Raw genomic sequence first — 24,232 nt, forward strand, 5'->3', positions numbered from 1 at the left:
CTATTCATACTACCTCCTCATTACTTACTTTTTGAACATCCCCCGTATTACTTCATTTCGAGAACATCTTGCTCCAGTTTTCATCCTGACCATATAGCATCTCCCCCGCTTTCCCTTTATCCTCGACTTACCCTACGTACACGTATAAACACTTCGTCATACATATTTAAAGGGGGGTAGTCCTGAGCGTCTCTGCGACTTTTTTGTAGATAAACAAACTGAATTTATAAAATGAATATCGACGCTTATCCGACCTAAAATAGTCTGATATAATAAAAGCGATTTTGTCAAAAAAGAGGGAACAATCATCATTAGGAACATATCCAAGTAATAAAATCCTGTCACCAAAACGCTGGAAAGCAGTAACTTGGGATCAGAAAGAAAATTACCGATCTCCTAGAAAGTTATCATGAAAAATTGTTTAAATGACAAATACTTTTGTTTTCCCATGCATGCCACGGAGTGCAAACATCCCGCCAAATATCTCATCTCTCAAAGTAATGAATTCAAAATTAGCTTGCTGCAGTGTGAAAAGATTATATATAAACTCAGAACGTGAAAAACTTGAGTCGCTATTGAGGTCTTCATAGTCCTGTTTTAAAACGACACACGATTTATCCTACACGATGAAAATATATGTACCGGTATACGGTCACAGTGATTGGTGTTTGTGGTCGCAAAAGCTCTGCTTACAGCGCACTGGTTGGCTGGAGCCTTTCTCTCAGGTCCAATTCGTATTCAAGTTATGCTCACTTTATAGCAGATACCCTTGTAGTAATCTGTCATTGAGGATATCTGCACCTGCATCACAACACTTGCGATATACCATGATTCATTCTGTTTTGTATCAACAGAACTTGGTTCATGAAGTCTTGTAGAAGCTCCTCCTATGATAAATACCCGTGGAATATACAGAAAACGTAGGATTTGTGTTCCTGTATTTTTCATTTTATATTTTAAATATACCAGGAAATGGTCTTTGTTAATAAATAGAGATAACAATTTTGTAAAACTTTTATATCATTTTGTTGAAAGGCTTATAAAAAGTTTCAAAAAAGGTAGGAAAACTTGTGCCTAAATATGTTTGAAAATATTGGATAATGATTTTTAAAAATTGATATGACGAAGGAAATTTACGTATTGGGTATTTTCAGAGATTGACCACCTGTCATTGTCACCTGTGACCTTGAGTCAGTGAACATTACAGAACGAGGCTAATACAGGGACATAAGGCAGCCAATCACAGTGCCATGAACTGAATATAACATGGTATTAAGACCGAAAGGGTCCAGCCAATGAGTGCCCAGTAAGCGAACCTTCTTGGACCATGAACACCAATCGCTGTGGGCGATACATATGTGTGATACCATAGGTGTGTATTAGGTCTATTAGACCTTTCCTCTGATGCAGATAAACGTACTCTTCGTCATATAAAAGAACACAGACTCAATAGATGCCAAACAATACTTTTAATGAAATTCAGAATTGAGTTGTAACTTTACTTGTCTAGCCAAGTCAACAAACTCGAGTTTCATCCAATCTTTTCTAAATTCATTTTGTCATTGATACATTTCAATAATTATTAAAGGATTTCTCCAGTTACCAAGCAAAAACTGGTTTGATCAATCATGGTAGAGGTTGCAATCCATCCCATTAAACGACAATGTCTAGTTGTTACTGTAAACCTACATGTACGCATATGCGCGAATTCCTGGTGAAAACAACTAAAACCGATGGCTACTTCTGAGTGAAGGGCAGGTGTAAAAGTTAGAAAAAGAGAACACAGTAAATCTACACTGCATGTCCAAACGCAGAAACCATACAACTATCTGATTCAAAGCTTGAAAACGATACTAAGTAAAACGTTAATTTATTTCATTCAAAGTCAGGCGAAACAACGAAATACAGTTAATAAGTTCTATTATATAATTATTTTGTTCTTTTAGAGAAAATTGTCAATCAGCTTCAAAACGAAATCGCGCTTAAAGTCAAATCGAAAAATTTATTTCAGTTCAGATTCATATCTTACAAACTTATAAAATTTAAAAAAGTCTGTGCGATTTTCCCATATTTTCTTCGGTAAATGTTAATGCCAGGCTTCTATCATATAAAAGACGAGCAACTTTCCACAGTTTATGCGGTTAATTAACAAATTCGTTTCTTTTTCCACTTTGACTGGAAGACATTTCCGAATCTTCAGGCTTTGAACTTTGTAAAATAGTGACTTACACGAGACATTTATTGTCATGAAGTCTGTTTTATGTGTCTTCTTACTACAAAATGCTGTGTCGAATTGGAGTTTGAGCCAATTGCAAGATCAATTCTTGAACATACTCAAGCTACGTATACGAGGCTGTCTTGTAGTCTCAGCTGTCACGTCTCTCTATGTAGGCCATCTAGAGCCAGTGTGGACGTCATGAAAACGAAAGAAAATGAGAAGTATGCCTCAAGGGTTGGAACATCTTCCATACTGTTCCTAGTGTTGACGAGTCCTGTGGATCTTACACAAGCATGTTATACTTGAGAGACTGAACAACATCGCAATTTAGATTGCAACTCATAGACATTTCATTGCCTAGTGCATGGTATACACAGTGAGATCCTCTCAATATCTGTAGAAATCAAAGCCTGTATATTAGCAGGATTGATCAGACAGAAATGAAACAGGTCTGTTCCATCTTATACTTTGAGTCAAAGTACATAATATTTGCTTGCTTTTCATTTCCCAATCCTGGCATTCCATTTTATTTACTTTCATTTGTAAACATTTAGACCTTTCCCGCAGCATAATTATTTAAACGTCGCATTAAAAAGTGTTGTAAGTCTTCGTTTACTTCTGTCGAGAAAAAGCGCAAAGTGGATTTGATTAAGACTTGAAAACCGAACGTGACTGTCTTTTTGGCTTGCCTTGGTGTCGTTTTCCTTTCTTGTTTATGTGAACGGGACAAACTGAATGTTCTTCAGTTTGTTTTCATATTTGCGTAATCACATAACTTTACCCTTTTTTGTTCTTTTTTATTTTTTATCCTTTAGTAGTTTCGGAGATACCGTTATTATAAGAGGATGACGTCATAGCTGTGTCTCTAAAATAATGAAGATTGAAAAAGCATCGAGCGATGACATTCTACATCTTGGGGCTTGTCTCCTAGCAACATTAAGGTCCGAAATAGCCTCTTCTTCTGAATTCTCTTTCCCTGTCAAACGTTCAGCTCAATTCACAATATATAAAAAATTGCCATTTGTTAAAGCATCTTAAAGCAATTTGTTTATTTGTCTTTGTTGTTTGCTGTTTGGTTTGGAAGATATAACACGTCTTTATAACCAGCATAGGTAACTTCATAGCCGTCATTATCCAACTCTGCTGCTATATGCCCCATGTGGATTGTAGTCGGCTGCAGACCGCCCTCAGAGAAATACATTTCTAGGACCCATTCACAGTACCTAAATGAAAATTGAAAAAACCCTTATTTAGAAAGTAGACATAAAATTTGATCTTACCAAAGGTAACACGAAAATGAGATCGTATGACACAAAACAACCTATCGTTAATAGTAATATGTATTCACATCTACCCTGAAAACTTATCCTCTAGAATGAGCAACATCGCCCTCTATCGAACAGTTAACCATAGCAATCTGTCGGAAGAGAAAGGAATTACTCTAAAAGTAGCCCGGTTTTTTACCTTATTTTCATGATGCGACTTGAAAGTAGCTATAGTCTGTGTATTGAATAAGCCTACACACCCTCCCCTCTCTCTCTCTCTCTCTCTCTCTCTCTCTCTCTCTCTCTCTCTCTCTCTCTCTCTCTCTCTCTCTCTCTCTCTCTCTCTCTCTCTCTCACTCTCTCTCTCTCTCACGCAACTGTCGCCAGGTTGCACAAATCCGGCGCTAGACGTTCGGCTATTAAACTCTCATTTTTACAAAGTGATACTTGAAGAGATTACTTGTAATGACATAAAAAATAGACAGTCAGATAAAATACAGCTTTTTCGGAGTTTCTATGCATTTACTAAGCATTACATGCAGGTGTGATACATGTTCAGTCGACTAGTCGTACACTAAAAACGCAAACGACCGAAACTGTCTGGGTGCTTCGCGGATCATTCAAGTATTTATGTCAGGGTTTATGATCGATAGCAATAATCGTCTGTAAAAGCCAACTCTTCCGGAAAGAAGCCAGGATCGAATTTGCAAATAGCGCTAAGATTTCACAAGATATCAATTGAACGGCTTGACATCTGATCGACTTTATACCGTCTTGTAAAAGGGTACTTGAGAGCAAAAGAAGAGTGATTGCCACCCTTTTTGTCAGCTAGAAAAAAGCGGAAATAAGTACAAGTAATTAACAAGGTCGCCAAATAAATAACCGTCCTGGGATTTTTCAGTAACATAACAGATCTATCAGTACACAGGACACGTTTGACTTGTCATCGAAATTAAGATTCATTTAAATCGATTACATGTCCGATTCATAGGCTAGTCATTGTTATACCTAATTTTCACCTAATGCAGTATTGCAAAGACAGGAATTCGAAGAAATCCTCAAATCAAAAACCCCAGGCCAATACTTAGCGATTGCATGTTTGAAGTCTTTGAGTGATGTCACTTTTCAAAGGCGCGGGGAGGTGGGAGGTGGGGGAGGGGTGTCTTTGAGAGCGTTCAGTGTTACACGTCGTTTAGAACGATTTAACACGTATCTGCATCTTATGAACTGGTTTCACGTCCCATAGATATACCTTTTAGAGACATCATATCACGTAAATTCCCAAATATATATGGCTTTGTTTTATCAAAAAGTACTAGAGTGTATGTCAGCATGTTGTGGCCACTATCACATAGTCAATATAAGTCGCCGACTCATGTTCGTAAATTTCAGGCGGTGAGTTCAAGTGAGTTCATCTTGTAGGCATTCATCTCCCGTCTCTCATAAACTATACCGAGGTCGATGATGTTTCAGCTGTTGTATGCAGGTATTGGTGTCGCATAGCTTGTGAGAAGTCGACATGGATATTTACCATTACAGCGGCTTAGTGTTTTAATGACCCTGGGTCAGTCGTTTCCATCTGGGTGATCAGACTTGCCCAGTCTGATGAGGATTACAAAAATATCTCAATGTCATATATAATTATCTTACTCGGAATAAAATTGCAATTCATCCTAGTCAACAAAATTCTCGCGGTCAGTATTTGATCACAAACATTATTAATTTATCAGATTTAGATTTCAGAAATTACAAAGCCTACTAAACAGGAGATAATTCCTACCAGCCCAGCTGGCTCTTGGCGTACGATCTCATGCAAATTTGTGCCAAATCATCATCAATTGATCGGGGCAACCCTAAACACTATCGTGTTGCCCTGCATCAAAGCTGTGACTTCGACCTGGGAGGCATCATCGAATCGATTATTGATGCCGTTTTTGTACTTTAATTGTCCACTTTGGGGTCCAGAGGTTTTCAAATGACCGCCCACGTCTTCTGGTATTCCTTGACAGTCTCCCATCTACAGAATGGGTTTTCCCTATACAAGACGGCAACTCAATGTTGTGGAAGTGGTGACCGAACTTGTTGTAATCTTCAGAAACAACAGAGATATAGACTGGTTTCTCCTTTAAAGTGCTAAATTTTGTTTACACAGAAGAGGCGGTAATCTTACTCGATTTAAATTCATTGTAAATAAACATTCGAATCATAAACTTAAGATTGAAAATAAACAGCCCGAGCCATATGCCTCTAAACTCTTCCCGTGTTTGAAACTTAATCTGTTAATATTGACATTTTAGAGCTGTATTTCCAAACACATTCGACTGAATCACCAATACATATTCTAGATTTTGTGAGCTGATAGAAACCTACCATTTCATTTCTAATTCAGACAGTCGTGTTTATGATCTCTGATTTTGTATTTAATTTTTTAAACGCTCCCTACGAATCGAAATCAAGAAAACAATGACAACTTATTTGAGATACGTCTGAAATACACTCTTTCAAAACGTCTGGTAAATTTTTATTACCTACATTTTTCTCAGTTTTTCGCCATTATGCAGTTGATTATTTGGCTAATACATGATTATGAAAACTGCCTAAGTCTTGGCACATAATTTGAAAAGATTTAGCAAAGCAGTGTGACTTTTACCTGTAATGGTTAAACTTGAAGGACGTCCACGATAAGAATGAATACGATGGACTTTTTATTTTTTCTGTAAATCATGTTTCCAAAGCCACAAACAACTATCACATATACTTACTTTTCCAAGGGTTTTCCTGATGCTTCCAATATTCTGTAAATAATGTATCCCTGGAAAGATTCGTGGTGCACAAACTCGGCAACAACACTTTTCACTCTGTCGCCGAGTAATCTGGCAAATTTATTGTCCTTCTTAAAGAAAATGATGTACTTTTCTGTGTTGGTCATTGTGAAAGGCGACGTGCCGGTACCTAGACTTGGCATACTGCAGGTAAAATCGCAGGAATAAACCTAAGGAGATAACGAAATATTAAAAGATCAATGAGGAAAGTTTTTATCGTGGTGTATGAAAAGTGCTACTTGTAATGAAGTCTTTCTTTGATTCTCGCTTTATCGCTCTTACAGTAGCATTATACCCCTCTCTGTTTGTTTTTTCCCTGTCGGTATATTTTTCTGCGCATGTCCGTTTTTCTTCCCAGCTTTATATGTCTCTCCCATCTCGCCCCTCTCTCCAAAAGGTACTAATATGAAACTTAGATATGAAACTCAGATTTTCTTAATTTGTGTATTGCAAAGTTTTTGAAATTCGTATTTCAATTTGCAAAGCCTCTGTATGCGTTGCATCGTATAATTGTTTCAACGGTATGTAAGGAGCTGTACACATTTTTCTACTGCAATAGCTAGAACATTCAGAAAGATACGGAGATAAACCATTGCAAACTTTATCTACACAGAAAATGTTATACGGATTATAGCTAGTGGGTGTTAACGGATTCAAGGCCAGTGGACGCAGGCACATCACATCAGTAATAATAATTATTTTTTTTTGAAATTGAATGAACATTAGCACACAGACAATCATGTACTTTTCCCTGAAGATGGATTCAAAATCCCTGTAAGTCTCCAGATTGAAAAGCCATGACTCTAAAATGCGTGTAAGAGATTAGGATAGCTCCGAATGGGATGTAATTACAAGCTCAATATGGCCGACAATGTCCATTCTTGCTGAACATATCTAAGCATATGGTGTGACTGATGGTTTCATTTTTCACAGTGCGTTCAACTTTTTAGTTCTACGATATCACTTTGCGCATACTTAACACGTAGATTTCAGACATTTCTGACTAGATCAAAGTACGGGTCGCGATCGTTCCAGGCTTGGCACTCTGAACTTCAAATATAAATGGCACATAAAACACAAGTAACTTTGTTTGAAATTCTGCGTACGTTGAAGTACACACTACCTAAAACTGGCGAAATCCATTTTCGTAAATCTTCAGCAGAAACCTGTAAATTTACTAGGGTAATTCAGACTTATGACAACCAGATTACTTCAACACCACTGTATCGTGATTGCAAAGGGTCATCGGGTCACCAAGAGTTGCTTCCCAACATTATTCTCACGGTTAAACTTTTCTATTCTTGAACAGTCTTGTCAATATATATATATATATATATATATATATATATATATATATATATATATATATATATATATATCACATAAAACACATACAAAAACAGAAAAAAAGCTGATGAGAAAATATATACATATTGTTGATAAATAATAATTACGAGTAATAAATAATCGTACAGTCGATGATAAATATCTAGGTTGCTCTTCGACCATTGCATATCCATTCCTAAAATATCTCTCTCTCACTCTCAAACACACAACGTCACACTTCAAGTGTCAATTTTGGATGCAAGTTTTTCGATATTATTTTCGAGTTCACTGCTAAGAATGCATAGAGCTTAACCAAATCTAAAGCAAAGGACATTCTGATGATGCAAAATACCACCATTACTGGCAAATTTTACACATTTGGAACATATCATGTTGATAGAAAGAACAATGGCGTCGTCGAAGTCAAGTGTCACAGGCTTATAGGTTTAAATCAAATCTGGAAAAACTCTGCGTGTAAACAGTATACCATAACTTTAGTGAAGAAAAGACCGACGCGTGACTTCGCTTGAAAGCTTTTCACAAGTAACAGTACGTCACATGGTCACTATAGATATGAACGGCGTCACTCACGTGACAGGATTTTGTAAACTTTGAGATTTTACGAAACTTTGTCGATTTTAAAATTTCTTTTGGAAACTTCAGCGCATACGCCTGGAAACTGAACATTGAAGTCGATATTTGAAAAAATTAAAACTGTCAAAATAGACTTTGTCTGTTTACGTAAAGAAGCAACAATTTAAGTTACAATGCGTTTAAGTTTGAGTGAGGAACTGGCCCCTATCTCATAACTATAGCAAGGTAGGCACGTGCACAACAGTCAGTGTTGTCCTTAGAAGCCGGGTGCCGGGTAAATAACCCGGCTGTTTTGCATTTTTTCCCGGCTACTTTTAACGTCATTAGATTATTTTTATAGACCTGTAATTTCGGGATTGCACTGCCAGCTGTTAGCCGGCACACGTACGATTAGCAGTTTCGCGACCCCTTTCCCCGCATGGAACTGCACAAACATAAAACAGTTTCTAAATGCCCGTTTGTGGCTTTTTGAGCCCGATCTTTTATTTGTTAAATAGTGTGATTGGCTGATGGACGCGCCTATGGTGTTGTCTTTGTTACGAGCAGTGTAATTGGTTTGAGAAGTATGAAGGTCATCTTAGGCCATGATTTTTAGCGATGGCGTCAAAAAGAAATGTGGCGTCGACCACTGGCACCTTGCCGATGGAATATTTTTTCCCGAAGAAAGCCCGTTCGAAAGGTATACTTAATTCCAAAAATATATTTAGTTTATGTATGAAAAACTTCAATTTCGCTGAATTTGTGAGAAAAAAGCGCCGAAAAGATGTGATTTTGATCGACGATTCGAAGTTCATGAGACTGGCTGCCAACGTCACGATCACTACGAGTATGATGATCTTCTCAACAAGTCAAGTTATTCTCAGAGCAATACCGACGCATGATTTTTTTAGAAGCAACTGTTTATTTGAATGGGTATTTTTTTCATTGATTAATTTTTACGTACTAGAATCCACGGTCACAGGCATGTGTGTTGCCGACCGTTGCCGACCGGCGCATCATCGTCACGGCTCACGGCTTCACCGTGGCGCTGATCCCCTGTTGGACAATACGTCGTGGATTCCGGCATGGGTTCAATTTCACTGCGCCTCTCCATGTTCTCCGTGTTGGGTTGCCCGATAGTGTATTTCGATGGACCCTCTGAATCGTTTTTTTCACGGACTCATGGAGCAAATTTGAAAGAAAATAGAGTTGTTTCCTTCCGACGCCATGCTGCATATCTGCTTTGATCAAATTTGGGGACAGCGAGACGCGATGATCGTGCGCGGTTTGCATTTAATTTGTTGCAACATTTCTGTCAATCACTCACTTTGTGTCATAAGTTTCAGAAACTATCGCTAGCCTGAATCCAATGCGTAATATTATTACGCATTGATCGACTCTACGCATTTTTCCATTGTTATGAGTTTTCTATATACGCATTTTTTTTTCGTAAATGCGAACACTGTAACAGTGAATTATCTTACCGATGTTTTTCTTAACAAAAGCGAATTTGTTTTGATTAGAATAGAATGAGTTTGATGGTTTTGGGGAAACTACTATGTGGTAATGAAGAATGGGAAATGAGCAATGAAATGAGCAGACAGCGGGTGATTTAAGATTAAATGTTGCATCTTCACTGCAAATAAAACCATAAGTGTGGCATAAATAATACAAACAAAACAAAAATCATGTTTGTTTGATTTTTTGTATGTGAGCCACGTCTAAGACACACAACAAAAGTACTGTTTCAGTCTCAGCTAAATGTCACCTCAGATGCCACCAGAGAACACCATTTCCACTCCAAAATTTCATTTTTCGCCTTGCGAGAGGGGGACCCCCCCTCTCGCGCTGTCCCCCCTCCTCGTTCGCTACGCTCACTCGCCGCTCGGTCGCTTCGCTCCCTCGCAGTCCACCCGGCTACTTTCTTAATTTACCCGGCTACTTTTAAATATAAGGTAGGCACGTGCACAACAGATCGAAGCTGGATGGCGATCATGTGTTAATAAGCAAGTGTTCAGAAAGACATGAAAATTTTTCGAATTCTAAACCTATACTTTAAAATGGTGACAACATGTTGACAACATTCAACAACGTAATTCCTTCATAATTCTAATAGTTACTTCCAAGAAAGAAAATCCCAGCATATTTTATTACATAATTATATTTTACACTTGAATATGTTGGCTCTTCTTAGAGTAATTTAAGTACCTCATTTTCAGCTGATTTCCGAAGACAGATTTCTCTTTTACAACGGAAACCGGTTTCTTAAAAATGCACATTTGCCGAAGGAAGTTGTAAAATAACAACTGCAGCAGTCTTAAGCGTATGCAGGCAACTCATAAAAAGATATTTCTGGACAAATTTGATACGGAACCCACATCATTCGATATATGTAAACATGATGACCTGTCAGCTAGTTCAAATACCATTGACGTCACTTAATCCAATTTATTGATTTAGAACAGTACGGTTATGCGCTATCTATCTCATCGGCTATTATTCTCATTGTTTCCTACATTAAGAAGATGCCATACTCCATATCGATGTACGGTTTTGAAATTTCATTCTGCCACCACCATTTAGTGAGTGTCCTTTCTCAGAGGGGACGTCGATTGACTGGAAAGACACTGACATGTTAACTATCCGAACAAGAATGTGAACATTTTAATTATCAACCTAAATTTTCGATTTTAGTTTCGTAACGTAATGACAATAATAACAGAAAAATGGCCGAATTTCAAAAGAGCCTTTAAATAGCTCCGCTGTACCCTCTACCATTAAATTATATCAGTGTGTTACACACACGTGGAACGGAAGTCAGGCAGTTTACTGATATTGGTAAAATTCCTGAAATAGCTAAAAGGACAACACCCTACAGACTTGTGAATTGATAAGCAATATAGTGATTGAAGATGTATGGTGCATTTAACCTTGAGAGGCATCTCTCCCGTCTGAAGACTTTAAATTTTTGTTTTCATAATTTGTACATCTGTGACGAAATTACAGTTTGACAAATTCAAGCTGAAACATGTACATCCAAGATTGTCATGTTTACCCGTCTATTAAACCTTATCTCAGTTCATATCTGGAACATCATCGTCAGCAGAAAGACTGGTCGAGTATTGGAAAAAAAATCAGGTTGTTGTCATGGAAATATTAATGGTCCAGAGGTAGTTCATGTACGGCACATGAAGCTCTGCCATGGGTATATCTGATCTGAAGAGAATCTTCAGCACAGCTGTGCTAACTACTGCGACATCCTGCGGTTCACAGAGAAACAATCATTACACACCACGTGACCTGAAAACTTTGATTTTCCGATTTAAATTAACAGGTGTGGTAAATAAAATTGGAGTTTGTTGGTTCGCGTGTATGGTAGCTAGGGCCTTAATTGCTATAATCGTACTGCTAGGTTGTCAGAAATCATAATAAATGTGGATTAAATCGTAATTCCACAACGTTTGTCCAGGATTACAATAAATCCCAGAGCAATGTACGAGAATATTACGATTACATACCCTGTGTTTATTCACATGAACCTTTTGAACCCAGGTTTTGTAAAATTTTTATCGACGTTTTGCCACTGACAGGCATAGGAAACTGAGTTTTGACCCTGATAATGTGTGTGTGTGTGTGTTCTGGATGTCTCAGACAACACTATGAAATATTAACTAGTACTTTAAGGTAGTATGCGCCTCGAAAGTAAAAGACTTAAACTTTCGCTCAAAATTTCCAAAAGGAATCTTTCGACCATTCACTTTGAAAATCAAGAATAAAAATCGAGAGTCACCTTGCAAATTTTAATACTAGAGAAACAAATTACTCAAGATTTACTGATATTTGAAATTCAAAATGGCCACCATCCCTGTGTAACTCAGTGTAAATCTATGGAGAAAAATAAAATTTTATATTTTCAAAACATTAAAGCGGTGAAAGTTTTTTTACTCAAAGAGCTTTAAAATGAACCCCCACAAGAGGTAGATCAGAAAAGAATTGAAAAAGTTTGAGAGACTCAGTCCAAATATCTGTCCCCGGCGCATTTTACCTTAAAAGATCTCGTGATATTGTTTAATGATACGTATCTCGGTGTAAAAGGGAACCAAAACCAAACGGAAAACATTTTACCAGACATATATTACGCCTGCATGCCAGATAGTTCGCCCCTCCTGGCAGCCCTCGGGTCATAAAGCTAAGATTGGACTTTGACCTCCGTGCTGGCAGCATCACACTGCTTTCAGTAATGACGTCAATGACTTCGCTGACATGGAGATAGCAATGTCACCGTGAAGACATTCCACATATATCTTCGCTAAATTGTCGGAAAATTAGACTCAGTACATGGTCGAGGAGCCCTGGGTCTTCGTGATTGCATTACCCGAGGAATTCCTCTTGTAACAGTTATTGAAAATCCAACTTCACAAGTTGGCCGCAAAATGTTATATGTTTTATTTCACTGCCATGCTACGCATACGATAAATGAAGTATGTGAGAAGCAAGAAACTGTCTGTAGCTAACCCTAACACTCAAGCTAACCTTAACGCCATTGATAATGATAAGAATAGCAAAATGATGTAAATAGAAGCGATGACATTCCTCCCTTTTCCCCATCCATCACTTTCATCACCCATGAATTTCTTATTCCTTCCCATACATCAATTTCCCAACCTATGGATTCATTCCCTAAATACATACCAAGTTGTCTCACAAGATGTCGTTATCTCCCCTCCCTTGAATAAAATAAAGTTGTTGTTATTTTCAAATTGACATAACCAAGACAGCATAACTCGCTATGTTCGGTTCTACTTCTTGTGGGCCTCGTTCTGGGTCTTCAAGTTGATGATGAGCTTGTACTTTTAGTATTAATACACTTCAACTTTTAACACAAACTCTCCTTCGAAAGAAGCACATTTGCCTTTCTTGTGAACAACTCTAAACTATGACTTTCATCCTTTTGACCCAATACCTTACTCGTTAATTAAAAAACTATCATTGAAAAAAATCTACCATTGAATATTTGAATAAAATCATGACGTCATGAAACTCTGATATCACCATCAGTCAGAACAGAACAAAATTCCATTTCACAAAGGCCACCCTTTTATGACTGAAAATGTGTGTATTACGGAACTGAAATCTACAACACTGGCTATAAAAGTGAACAAGCCATTATGAATTGACCTATATAATAATTATGGCTATCGACGCTTTCTGTAATTGTAATATTGAGAAACATCGCATCTTCTAAAATCCTTAAAACACTAGGCAAATTTTCACATAATGAATTCAATAAAAAATGTTTGTTTTTCTATTGTGGATTTTGTCATGAAAAAGAGCTTAAACATCGGTATGGATTAAATGATTTAACAGTGTTTAGACTGTGAAAATGGTAATTATTAACCTTTTGCATTTGTTGAATTCAACCAGATTTCTATAATAGTTTTAGGCTTTTACTTCCCTCATGATTGGAGAATACTTTGTGTTCGCCGGACACAAAGATAGATTTCTTTATCGCGCATGTATCACTCTAAACACGTTTTAATAGAGCTTTCGAAATCGTAGAAATGATCTGTCTATCGCGATAACTGATTCTATTAATTTAATGCCTTCGTCAAAAATCTACAAAGTTCGTCCAATTGTGTTCATGAGTAAACGACACTCAGAGAGCGTCGAACCTTTTGATATAATCATGCCAATTTAAATTTTAAGGCCTATTTCAAGGCATGAACTCTCGCGCACTAATTACCAAGATCTGCTACTGGACGCCGTCAATAGCATACAGAGCAGTATAAAATAATAAAGTATAAGTTTATATGGATAAAAATCAATTCTGTTCTTCGCTTTTTGTTTTCTTCCCGCGGACCATGCAACTATCCCGACATCACTGTTTTTTTATGAACACATGAAATGAAAATATGGCAAAGTGCCTTGCCTCTTGAAACAAAGCCGGTGAAGTGAACTTTCACGCATCCGGGTTATATTTTTAACATTGTGCGGAAAGACTATCCGGATCTTACACCGAATCGAAACTTTCTACATTGTTTCTATGGAATAATTATCAGAGGCAGTGTTTACAAATGTTTCCAGGAATCGGTCGCCTGTCAAATGTTATCATAAGCGAACATCTTTTATACTATGAATTTTGGCGTGAGTAAACACTGTTAATTCATTTTCACAAATTTAACGCGATGTGACCATTGAAAGCTCTAAATTTGTAGAACGATAACTTACGTATAATAAATTAATTCATTGCGTTTATTCCATGTTATATTCGTTTTAAGTAATGAAGTTCATCAAAGAGCGTGATGTCAATGGAAGACAGTGAACTCACCGTTTGAAGTTAGCCTACCGCATGGTTTAATCATTAATGTGCCACAATGGGAAATCTAGCCACTCAATAAATTTCCGCCCCTATTCACTGCGAGGCCAAGTGGCGCACCGCATGGGTCTGCACAATTTCTGCAGATGAATTGTGGGTACCACGGTGTAAAATATCTCACCTTTCCAGACATGCAGTCACACAGATCTCTCATTACGTAAGAGGACACAGCAGTCAAGCCTTTAACAAATTTAAATCAAGTGTTTGTATTCAATATCACAACAGGGCGATATATTTGTTATACAAATTGCACAACGCTGAAATACATGCTGTCTCCTTCGGCAGTTTAAGCATACAACATTTAATCGGATAAATACATACTTATCTCCACCAGCTGCAAATATCGCACCCTTAAGCTGCATAATAAAGCTTATGATTTACGGCTCAAGAGAGGCGGCATGACATTAAATTGCATTAAAAATAATGGAATCCATCATCTTACTCTCAATCTAAATAATTATATTTCCTTCAATTACCAAAACTTGGAACAGACAACCAATCCAAAGCAAATACACTCAATATTTCGTGTGCTGATCACATTTCTGTCACGTCTGAAAAACAGCGGTTATTTGTCTGGGCATGTATTAAACGGGGCATAGTTGTACAGTGCAAGATAGTTCTCTAGACGGTAGACTTCATGCCCGCAGGATACCATGGGCTGACGTAAATTCCAAATAAAGTTACATATTATAGCCATTTAATGGTATCAGAACAGACTCCCTAGATAATCATATTTGTGCTATCTCTGTTTTCTGTGACCTCGCGAAAATAACAGATAACCCGAATTGGTCGAACATGAAACGCCTTTCAAGTTTGCAGAATCGACCGTGATGTATTCATATTTGAAACGCGATATCGATGATGTAGTCGACACGAACTGAAACTAACCTTAAAGGCCCCTGCGTGTGTTATTTTCAACGGCCACATTCCTGTATGTTTGCCATCACTTGACGTTGGCAGTCCTTCTGGAAAGGCGATTGGTAGCGTCTTCTCTGGCCATAAGTTTTTCGTGACATACTTGTACGGAGAATGCTCCCCGAGATCGTCTTCACTCATCCGCTCCGAAATTATGCACTTTTTCATGTCATTTTGAAAGAACGGCCCGATGACCACTTTGAGTCCTATTTGAAATGCCCGAAACCACAGAGGGGTATCGAAGCACATGAAATGAACAACGTGCTGTTGCGTCTCCTGCACATTGCTCCAGACGGCGTCCAAGTTGTTCTCCGTGCTGGACGCATTCTCTGTCATCATAGTGTACACTTTGTAGGCAGCCAGGAGAATTGTGAGCAATACAACGAGAAACAAGCACATTGTAGCTCCATATGAGTCGGTGGCAAACCACGAAAACATACAAGCCGAGGTCCTATGCAAAATACGCCAATCAAATATTTTAAGGATGAAATGTACACCACTGATACACTGCAGAATGCGTGTGACCTCGTGTAAATGGGTCTGCATGTCTTATGACGACATCGGCTCAGCTCGACGCTCTCAGGGGTACTAAACGCTGGGAGTAGAAGTCGGAGAATAACCGTGTGATTCACCAGCTGTGACCATATCTAAACACAGAGAACAAACAGCGGCAACCGATACGCCGTATAAGTGTAATTTTTGAAGCCAAACCCATTTATAACATTTATCTTGCTTCTGTACTCATCACGACACAGAGATATCCCCCGCCTGAAATAGACCCGTGTGAACTTTTCTTCGACATTTATTTCGTTAACTTCAAATTGTTGCTAAACCACTCCATTTCAATAGTTCATAATGAGTTCGCACCTGTTGAAAAAAAGATGACAATGATTTGACAGTTAGATTGAGAATCGATTTATGGTTAGGATGCAATCATGCAAGCTACCCCAAACTCGTAATTGTCTGATAAGCTACCTAGCCAGCGAGCTTGATTATATGGTGATAACTTTCTGAATTTATATAGCATAAGCCTGAAGCAAGCTGTCTTGCTCTTGGTTAACTAGCTAGTTAGCTATAGAGGTGTGACTAGTTAAGTTATTTGTCTATATATCTCACTGTGTGTCTTTCTCAGCCTAGTTTGATAATTCAGAAAACAAAGGATATTGGAGGATCAGAGTTGGGACAAGATGCAGGTTGGTTTTGTCTGAATGTGATAAAAGTTGATAATGAATGCAAATATATGGCAGTCTATATATTTGTAGTAGTTGATTCCTTATGTTGACACAGTTAAGAATAGCCTCTTGGACAGAGAGAGAAATTAAGCTCATTGCCCTGGGTAGGTACCTACTATACTGCTTGGTAAGTCAGAAATTGACGATAAAAATCGATATGTCTTTGAAAAGGAGAAAGTCTTTGAAAATGAGCAAAAACAGTTACTGTTTCTTCAAAACAGTGTGCACAATGCACAATTCGGAAGAATGCACAATTTCAATCATTAGGAATCTAAATATCTGATATTTAACGAGAATATATATCTTAAGCTGGATTTCATTGATAACTTCGTAATGATTGCTCGAATGCAGATTTGATTGAATATAAGGCTTATGGCGGTGAGCAAAAGATAGAACCAAAGCGTAGGTGAAAAAGCTGAAACAGACTTCAAACGATTGATTTTGTCACTTACAATTTGTTCATTCTATGAGAGCCCTGCAAAATACAGCTTACGGGAACGTGGCGTGTCACCCCCGGAAAGCAAGTATCTGGGTCGAAATTCGATCCTTTTCAGCGAAGTTGGACAGGGAAAGATAAAGTATTTATTGCGTGTTTAGATTTTCATTAGGAAGTCAAGGAACGAAAGTCATCTCTTGATAAGATCGAAGCTCATTCCAGCGGCTTTATAATTTTTCCCATCATTAATTTACGCTATCAAAATGCAGTTGGATGTTTTAACGCCAAGGGCAAATTATCAGTGACGTCATATCCAAACTTCACAGGAAATGTATAAAATTCTATGTTTGCTGAATACTTTGACAACTTTTCAAGGTGATAGTGACAGTATTTTGGTACGAAAATATTTTATTACTGGACAAATGAGTGTAAGCATCGCCGGAATAACCGTACCTCCTACAGTTGATGCACTTTTGTAAATCTTCCTGTATACGTATGGCTATTTTTGGCTCTCGGCGAGTCACGGACTACCGGTACTGATGACATATTAATAGTATTTTCAAGGCTGTTTATACAGTGTTAAACGAGGAAGCGGAATATGTTTGTTGGAATGTGTGCAGTGTCTTTACCGCGTTAACATGTGGTGTGTTTGAAAATGATTGTATACTGAGTTGAGATCTGAAAGGTAGCTGACTGAGCAAGGCATTGGTGGCAATAACAATACTGTTCGCGGTTGAACAAAAATAAGTTAACTATACCGTGAGTTGGTCTTATTCTTCTTTTCATGGCGTTTTCCTGCTTTGCTAAATACAACTTGTATATGAGTAGCGATGTTAGCTCGTTTTGAACGAACTTTGTATTTGCAATTGCACTCTGTGCTTTCTGTTCAACAACTGATAATTAACGTGTAGGATATACTTTCTTTTACAGTTTCTCAGGATTACTGTTATTAAGGCAACAGGGCGAGTATTTGTGGATCGTCCCTTTTAGTGTCCGCACAGTTTATTCGTTTGACAAGTCAGAAAGGCATGATGCAAGACAACCCTTCGATAAAAGGCAAAAAGTTCAAAGACTCCCAGCAAATGAACTTGAACAGAATTGTTGATTATTTTTGTAAATGATAATTGTCGCTTAAGAAACGACGACGTGAAGTCTAAAATTAAGACTTGTGGTAGTTTACAATATTAAATGCAGTTTCGATTGCGTGAATGTTATTTTCAATGCACGTCTCAAAACAAATAAAACTAAGTATATCAAGGGAAGGCGAAAAAGCTATAAGATAACCCCTCACTGGCAAAATTCCAAAAAGTCTCACTTCCAGTATCAGATCGATCACGTTTTCTGATATTCGATGAAACAGTTTCCGGATAGTTATGTATTATTTCGCGAGAAGGATGTCTACGTTTTTTGTGAGTACTAAAATACATTTAGATAATGTCCTATACGTGCATATACCGACAGTCCGAATTCTGAAAATGATTACTATAACTAAATCTGCGAACATCTCAGCTGGAATTTATGTTGCATTTTATGTAGTTCTCCTGAAGCCATCGGGAGTACAGTTTCGGAAGGTAATTTAAATTCAAACGTTCTTCATTGCACTTATGATTTTTTAAGGTAGAATGCGTGTTGCAGACAGGTGTTTAAAAAATTGAACAAACATGTTTACAACTTTCTTTTCAAGGCGTTAGTGTTAATCACCTCTGTCATTCAAGACTTTCAAATTAATATTGCAATGCCATTATTTGGGACCCTAGCTGGAATCACAGCTGCAGCTGAAATGAAACCATCATAAGTTCAGACTGGTGTCATAAATTCAAGTATCAAACTTTTCTAATGTGAAATAATATATCTTACCAACACAGTGTTAAAAACAAGCATTTCAGAAAATAAAAAAAAATATGATCTGGCAACTTCATCCCAACAACGCGCAGTCCGTCACTAGAGGGCGCTGCTGACAACTCGGAATTCGTGAAGTGAGGGAATTTTTGTATCAAAGTTGGGAGAGTTATGACAATGTGGCTTCCTGTAGGGAAGGGCTTAGAAGTCTAAGATTTTTAAAATGAATATGGAAAATACAAATCAGCCCTGAAGTCAAAATATGGCCTATAAGAGATTCACGAGACGATTAAAATAGACGCATATCAACGTCATTTGTGAAGCAATCGAACGGCTTACACATTTTATGTACATTAATACGAATTTCCGGGGCAGCCAAACATCCGCTTTTGAAAAAGTGATTGTAATCTCGAGTGTTTTTACATAGAAACATGCATAGAATGTAAAATGAAAGCCAGAACAGCATGCACACTATGCCTGGACTAACACTCTCCCCCGCTGACAAAACACATTCGAATTCATTTGACAAGGCAGTGTTTCTTGCTGAGTGTGAGCATGCGTACAATTCTGGCTTTCATTTCACATTTTATGCTTTATTTATTGCTTTATTTCAAACAAACACACATCTTCATGTTTCAACTATGTTATTTACCGCATGTATGTATTTATAATTATTTTATACATTTTCACCAACTTTAAGGCCAAAGTCATAAAGTGACTGTTTTACCATAGTAACTTTCATGGCAATATGATACAGAATTGCATTTCCAGCCTTTTGTTGTCTTCAACTCAGAGGTACAACATCTCAATGTTTTGCAAACACGCAACTACGTAGTCAATGATTCCTTCTGACTCTCATATTTGTATTCTAACATTACCATTCAAGCGTTATCAAAATATATGAAAGTAAAACAGAACGATGAAACACGGGGCACTGGACTTAGATTTTAAAGTAGTTTGCGCCTCAAATTGAAAGACTTTAACTTCTGTCCAAATTTTCCTCAAGGAAACCCGCTTCTCGAAATAGAGTATAAAAATCAGGAGCACTGTGCAGAATTTTGTACTAGATAAACAAATTATCTGATAATTTACCGACTCCAACATTGCCAACGACACAATGTTTGATTCTACAGTGTGGAGAAAAATATAATTTTCGACTTTCAAAGGTTTTCTTAATCCATGAGCTTCAAAATTGGCCCAAACAAATGATAGACCAAAAACGTATTGCAAAAATTTGAGAGACTGAATGTCTGCCCTAGAGGTACATTCTACCTAACTAGTAAAAACAGAAAATAATGTAAACTGAAATTTTTTAAATTTGACATATGATTTAGATTATGATTGATCAATGGATATTTTTTCTGGGCATTCGGTCTCCTTCGTCTGAAAACCAGCAATATTTACATAGTTTATCAAACAACTCTACGTGTAATAGCGTTGCGAGTATGGTTTCAAAAAGTGCATTAAACATTCCCCGCACTAGACTGAGTTTCATCTGTTCAAAGTTTGACTATTGCACACGGCACAGTAGAGCTGCTATAGCTATGCACGTGGTATGGTCCTATACTGTATGCGGAGTTATTGGCACAGCTATTTTATAGCAAACAGAACTTCAAATTCGATGCAGATTAAAACTGAAACTGTTTCCTGACCCCAAGTCTAAAGTTGTCGCCGGCAACTCATGATGTAAAAACTATCATCCAAACCATGGTTTAAAACTTACACACATTTCTCATAATCCAACCATTCTATCCTATGTTGCATAGCTATCGTTAGACCTTTTAAAAGCATCTTATTTGTTATGTGCTTTAAAATCTCTGCTGCTCACTGCTGTACCGTCTACAGTATTGCCATGTGAAACCCAGAAGCATTGCTAGCTCATGGACCCAGGCTAACTATGGCAGGCGAGGGCCACACAGTCCGACCAATGACAGTGAGAAAGAATAAACTTGTATGTGACCTTTGCAATGTAAATGTACAGATATAGCTTGTTTTGTAGGGGAAAACTGTTCATAGTTTGAATTATGATTCGATATTTTTCGTTGAAGCACTGTATCGACCACATCTTGCCTTCTTATCGTTGCAATAGTTGGACAAAAATTGATGACCCTCCCCAAAAGGCATGTGTGAAATTTCATGACCTTTCAAAGATGCTTGCACGAAAAATAGCGATCCCCCCGAATACCCCCACCTCTGTAATTTCTGTCCAGTTCCTTATGTGAGTGAAAACTTTCAATACAAATTGCGCCCGCTGTCACTTTACATTGCGGGCGGCGATAGTGCCCGCTGCCAGATCACTCGTGGAGATCGAGAAAAGCACTGCTGATCTGTGCACTTGCCCAAGATCTTTACAGCAGCGTATGCTGATCTATTATAGAAAAGCACACTGTTATGAGAGCAAAACGATCGGAGATATCGTAATTTTATCCATCGATTCGACTTCTTTTTGTTTGAATCACCTTGCCATCGAGCTATCTTTCTGCCATGCACAAGCTGAATCGTCACCTCTGGTATATCCTTCTTCTGGTCGGTATCGCCGTATTGCTCTTCTTGACTTCGCCACAGCCAACCAAAATTGTGCAAAGTATGGCCGAGACCCTGCATCAAAAGAAAACGATGATTGACGAAGAGAACTCAAATAACAAATCAGCAAAAACGCCATCGAAGAAATTACGCAGCAATATACTTGTGATGGCTGGAGCGAGAACTGGTTCTTCTTTCGTTGGTGAGTTTTTCGAGACAAATCCTGAAATATTTTATTTATTTGAACCTTTGCAAGGTTTCAAGAAATATACTTTTCAGCGGGAAATGTCAACTGGTGGCATTGAACTGTTGGCTCAAATTTACCGCTGTGATTTTGCAAACGAATATTTGCGTGAGTATTTTCGCTGGAAGAAGTCTACAAGAGGTTGTCCGAAGTTGAATGCGACGATCGCAGCACACTGTTGTCGAGAGGCCAACCATACGGCCACTAAAGTTATACGCAACATCGATATCAGAGACTTTATCCCCCTGATGCAAGATCCTGGTATTGATTTGAAAGTAATCAATATTGTACGAGATCCACGTGCAATGATGTCAAGTTTAATTCGACTCCACAAAAGTATGTGGAAGGACAATAACGAATGGACAAATGTGATCCTGAGAGAAAATGATTTGGATGAACAAATGAAGTCTGTGCTGATACATTACTGTGATCATAGTCTAAGGAACTTTCTCTTGAAATCGGCTGATGGTATCTTCTCGCCATGGAGAAAGAATTTACTCATTTTACGTTTTGAAAACATCGCTCTTGCTCCGAAGACCTACGCCAGGGTGATATACGATTTCTTGGACATCAAGCTCCATAATGATACTCTTGATTGGATTGATGAACACACTCAAGCCAAACCAATGCAAGCGCAAGAAGCCAACACCAATAGATCATATCAAAGTAGTAACTTTTCGCTCTTAAGAAACGCAATAGAAGTCGTGACACAGTGGCGAAAGAAAGTGACGTTTGACCTGGTGAAGGCCATCCAAAGTGAGAAAGTCTGCAGGAAATACATGCAAGCATTCAATTACACTTTAATCCAGAATGAAGAAAATCTTACACATGGGGATCTTTTTTGATGCAGTAGACAAATGGTTGTTTTGATTTATAAATAGGACAGTTAAGATGATTGTATGTCTGCTACCAGTATTTGTGAAGACATTGAAATTACACTGCTGATGCTAAAACGTGAGGTGTACTTTTCGATTGCATAGACGACTATACAAGAACGCATATAATAAAGAATTCCTGATAACAGATGATAAACTGTCGGTCAAGTGAAAGCGGCTGTTTTTCAGAAGTATCTTCAATGTACATAGCACGTTTTGTCAACTTTGATAAAGCCTATCCAGATATATTTCTGTAATTAGAGAAGGTCGTTGAATATGCAAATTAGTAATTGGATATTCTAAAACATCCGTCGTTTGGTTTCATAGTTTCTTCAGTGTACAGAGCAAGGTTCGTCAATTTTAATCAAGTCAATCCATATATTATATTATGCGTATCACCAAAGACAGACATGTACATTGAATAATATCTTTAAACCTAATTGCTATGTTTGGCTGATGAAAAATTGAAATGGAAAGGGAGCTCACATCACCAAAGGCAAGATTAATTGGTGAAAATACATCCTTTTACAAGGTTGAAAGACATTACTGCAGGATTGCCTGAGAAATGGTTCTGATCAAACCACAACAGATGGAATGCAGCCTATGAGTCCCTGTTGCGACTTTGTTATATTAAAAGAACCATTCAAATATTCATGGTACCAGTACATGTAAATGCATATACACATGTCCATGAAATTTGAACCCGCATAGACTCTTGCACTTACATGCATAATAAGAAATCTAAAACTATGATTTTCTAAAAATTGGACGATATTCTATTTAATTGCTGGATAGACTGCTCTCATCCTGAACTCTAAATGTTCAAATTTAAAACGCTAGGAGCTAAATCTAAATAGCTTGACTAAAAAACGAAAATTTTGCTGTCTGTTAGCATTGATATAGACTGAGAATAGTTCTTTATAATAAAATCATGTATTTGATAATGTCAACAAGGGTGACTGCCATTGTGAGCATCTTGTATCGCCACTTACTGATGTTATTACATTCTGCAAATATAACTGTTGGTTAGTATGTGCCAAAGACAATTATTATAATATTGTTTGTGGCATTATCATTGAAAATTGCTTTATAATTCAAAAGTGTAAAACTGGTACATGCATAGATATTATAATGCTAACATACAAAACACAAAAATAAATTAGGGAATCCTATACCACACTACAGGTGCTTGCTTGCTATGAATGGTTAAACCTGTAGGTTTGATGATTGCATCACTGTGTAAATGTTCAGCCTTATGTGCAAGCTAAAAATATGATAATAAATAGTTGTATTTGTAAGGCTTGGTGGTGAGGACAAGTAATGGAACACACATGTAGAAGATGGACACAGATCCACTGAGTGAAAAATAAATATGAAAATCTATCTATCGACTAATAAGTGACAAACTCTATGTTACAGTTTATCCACTGATGAGAAGAAAACTCGAAGTCAGAAAAATACAATTCAGTAACCAAACTGAGAAACAATTGATTTTATGTTACACTTTGCCATTTCATTCATTCAAAGTTGTACGTTCACGGTTTACTTTTCTAACAGATACAAAGGTCCACGCACAAAATCCAACTTT

General features: G+C 37.5%; 2 protein-coding genes across 2 annotated transcripts; one reads left to right on the top strand and one right to left on the bottom strand.

Moving 5' to 3' along the window:
- Window positions 1-1,454: 1,454 nt before the first annotated feature.
- LOC139122972 (uncharacterized) lies at window positions 1,455-16,176 on the bottom strand. The gene is made up of 3 exons (XM_070688896.1): window positions 15,469-16,176; window positions 6,246-6,475; window positions 1,455-3,441 (listed from the first exon to the last, which is right to left on the bottom strand). The coding sequence occupies exons 1-3, from the start codon at window positions 16,039-16,041 to the stop codon at window positions 3,267-3,269; spliced, it is 978 nt and encodes a 325-aa protein (XP_070544997.1). The 5' UTR covers window positions 16,042-16,176; the 3' UTR covers window positions 1,455-3,266.
- Window positions 16,177-21,297: 5,121 nt separating this feature from the next.
- Window positions 21,298-23,934, top strand: LOC139122969 (carbohydrate sulfotransferase 3-like). The gene has a single exon (XM_070688893.1). The coding sequence runs from the start codon at window positions 21,487-21,489 to the stop codon at window positions 22,612-22,614; it is 1,128 nt and encodes a 375-aa protein (XP_070544994.1). The 5' UTR covers window positions 21,298-21,486; the 3' UTR covers window positions 22,615-23,934.
- The last annotated feature ends 298 nt before the right edge of the window (window positions 23,935-24,232 follow it).

The sequence above is a fragment of the Ptychodera flava genome, chromosome 22 (assembly GCF_041260155.1).
Source record: "Ptychodera flava strain L36383 chromosome 22, AS_Pfla_20210202, whole genome shotgun sequence".
Lineage (NCBI taxonomy): Eukaryota > Metazoa > Hemichordata > Enteropneusta > Ptychoderidae > Ptychodera > Ptychodera flava.

Excerpts from the sequence above, each read along its gene's own strand:
- LOC139122969 (XM_070688893.1), top strand. The coding sequence starts at position 21,487 with ATGCACAAGCTGAATCGTCACCTCTGGTATATCCTTCTTCTGGTCGGT.
- LOC139122972 (XM_070688896.1), bottom strand. The coding sequence starts at position 16,041 with ATGCAGACCCATTTACACGAGGTCACACGCATTCTGCAGTGTATCAGT. Across the intron at positions 6,476-15,468 it reads CACACGCAGGGGCCTTTAAG|GTTTATTCCTGCGATTTTAC; the intron begins GTTAGTTTCAGT and ends TTATCTCCTTAG. Across the intron at positions 3,442-6,245 it reads TCAGGAAAACCCTTGGAAAA|GTACTGTGAATGGGTCCTAG; the intron begins GTAAGTATATGT and ends ATTTTCATTTAG.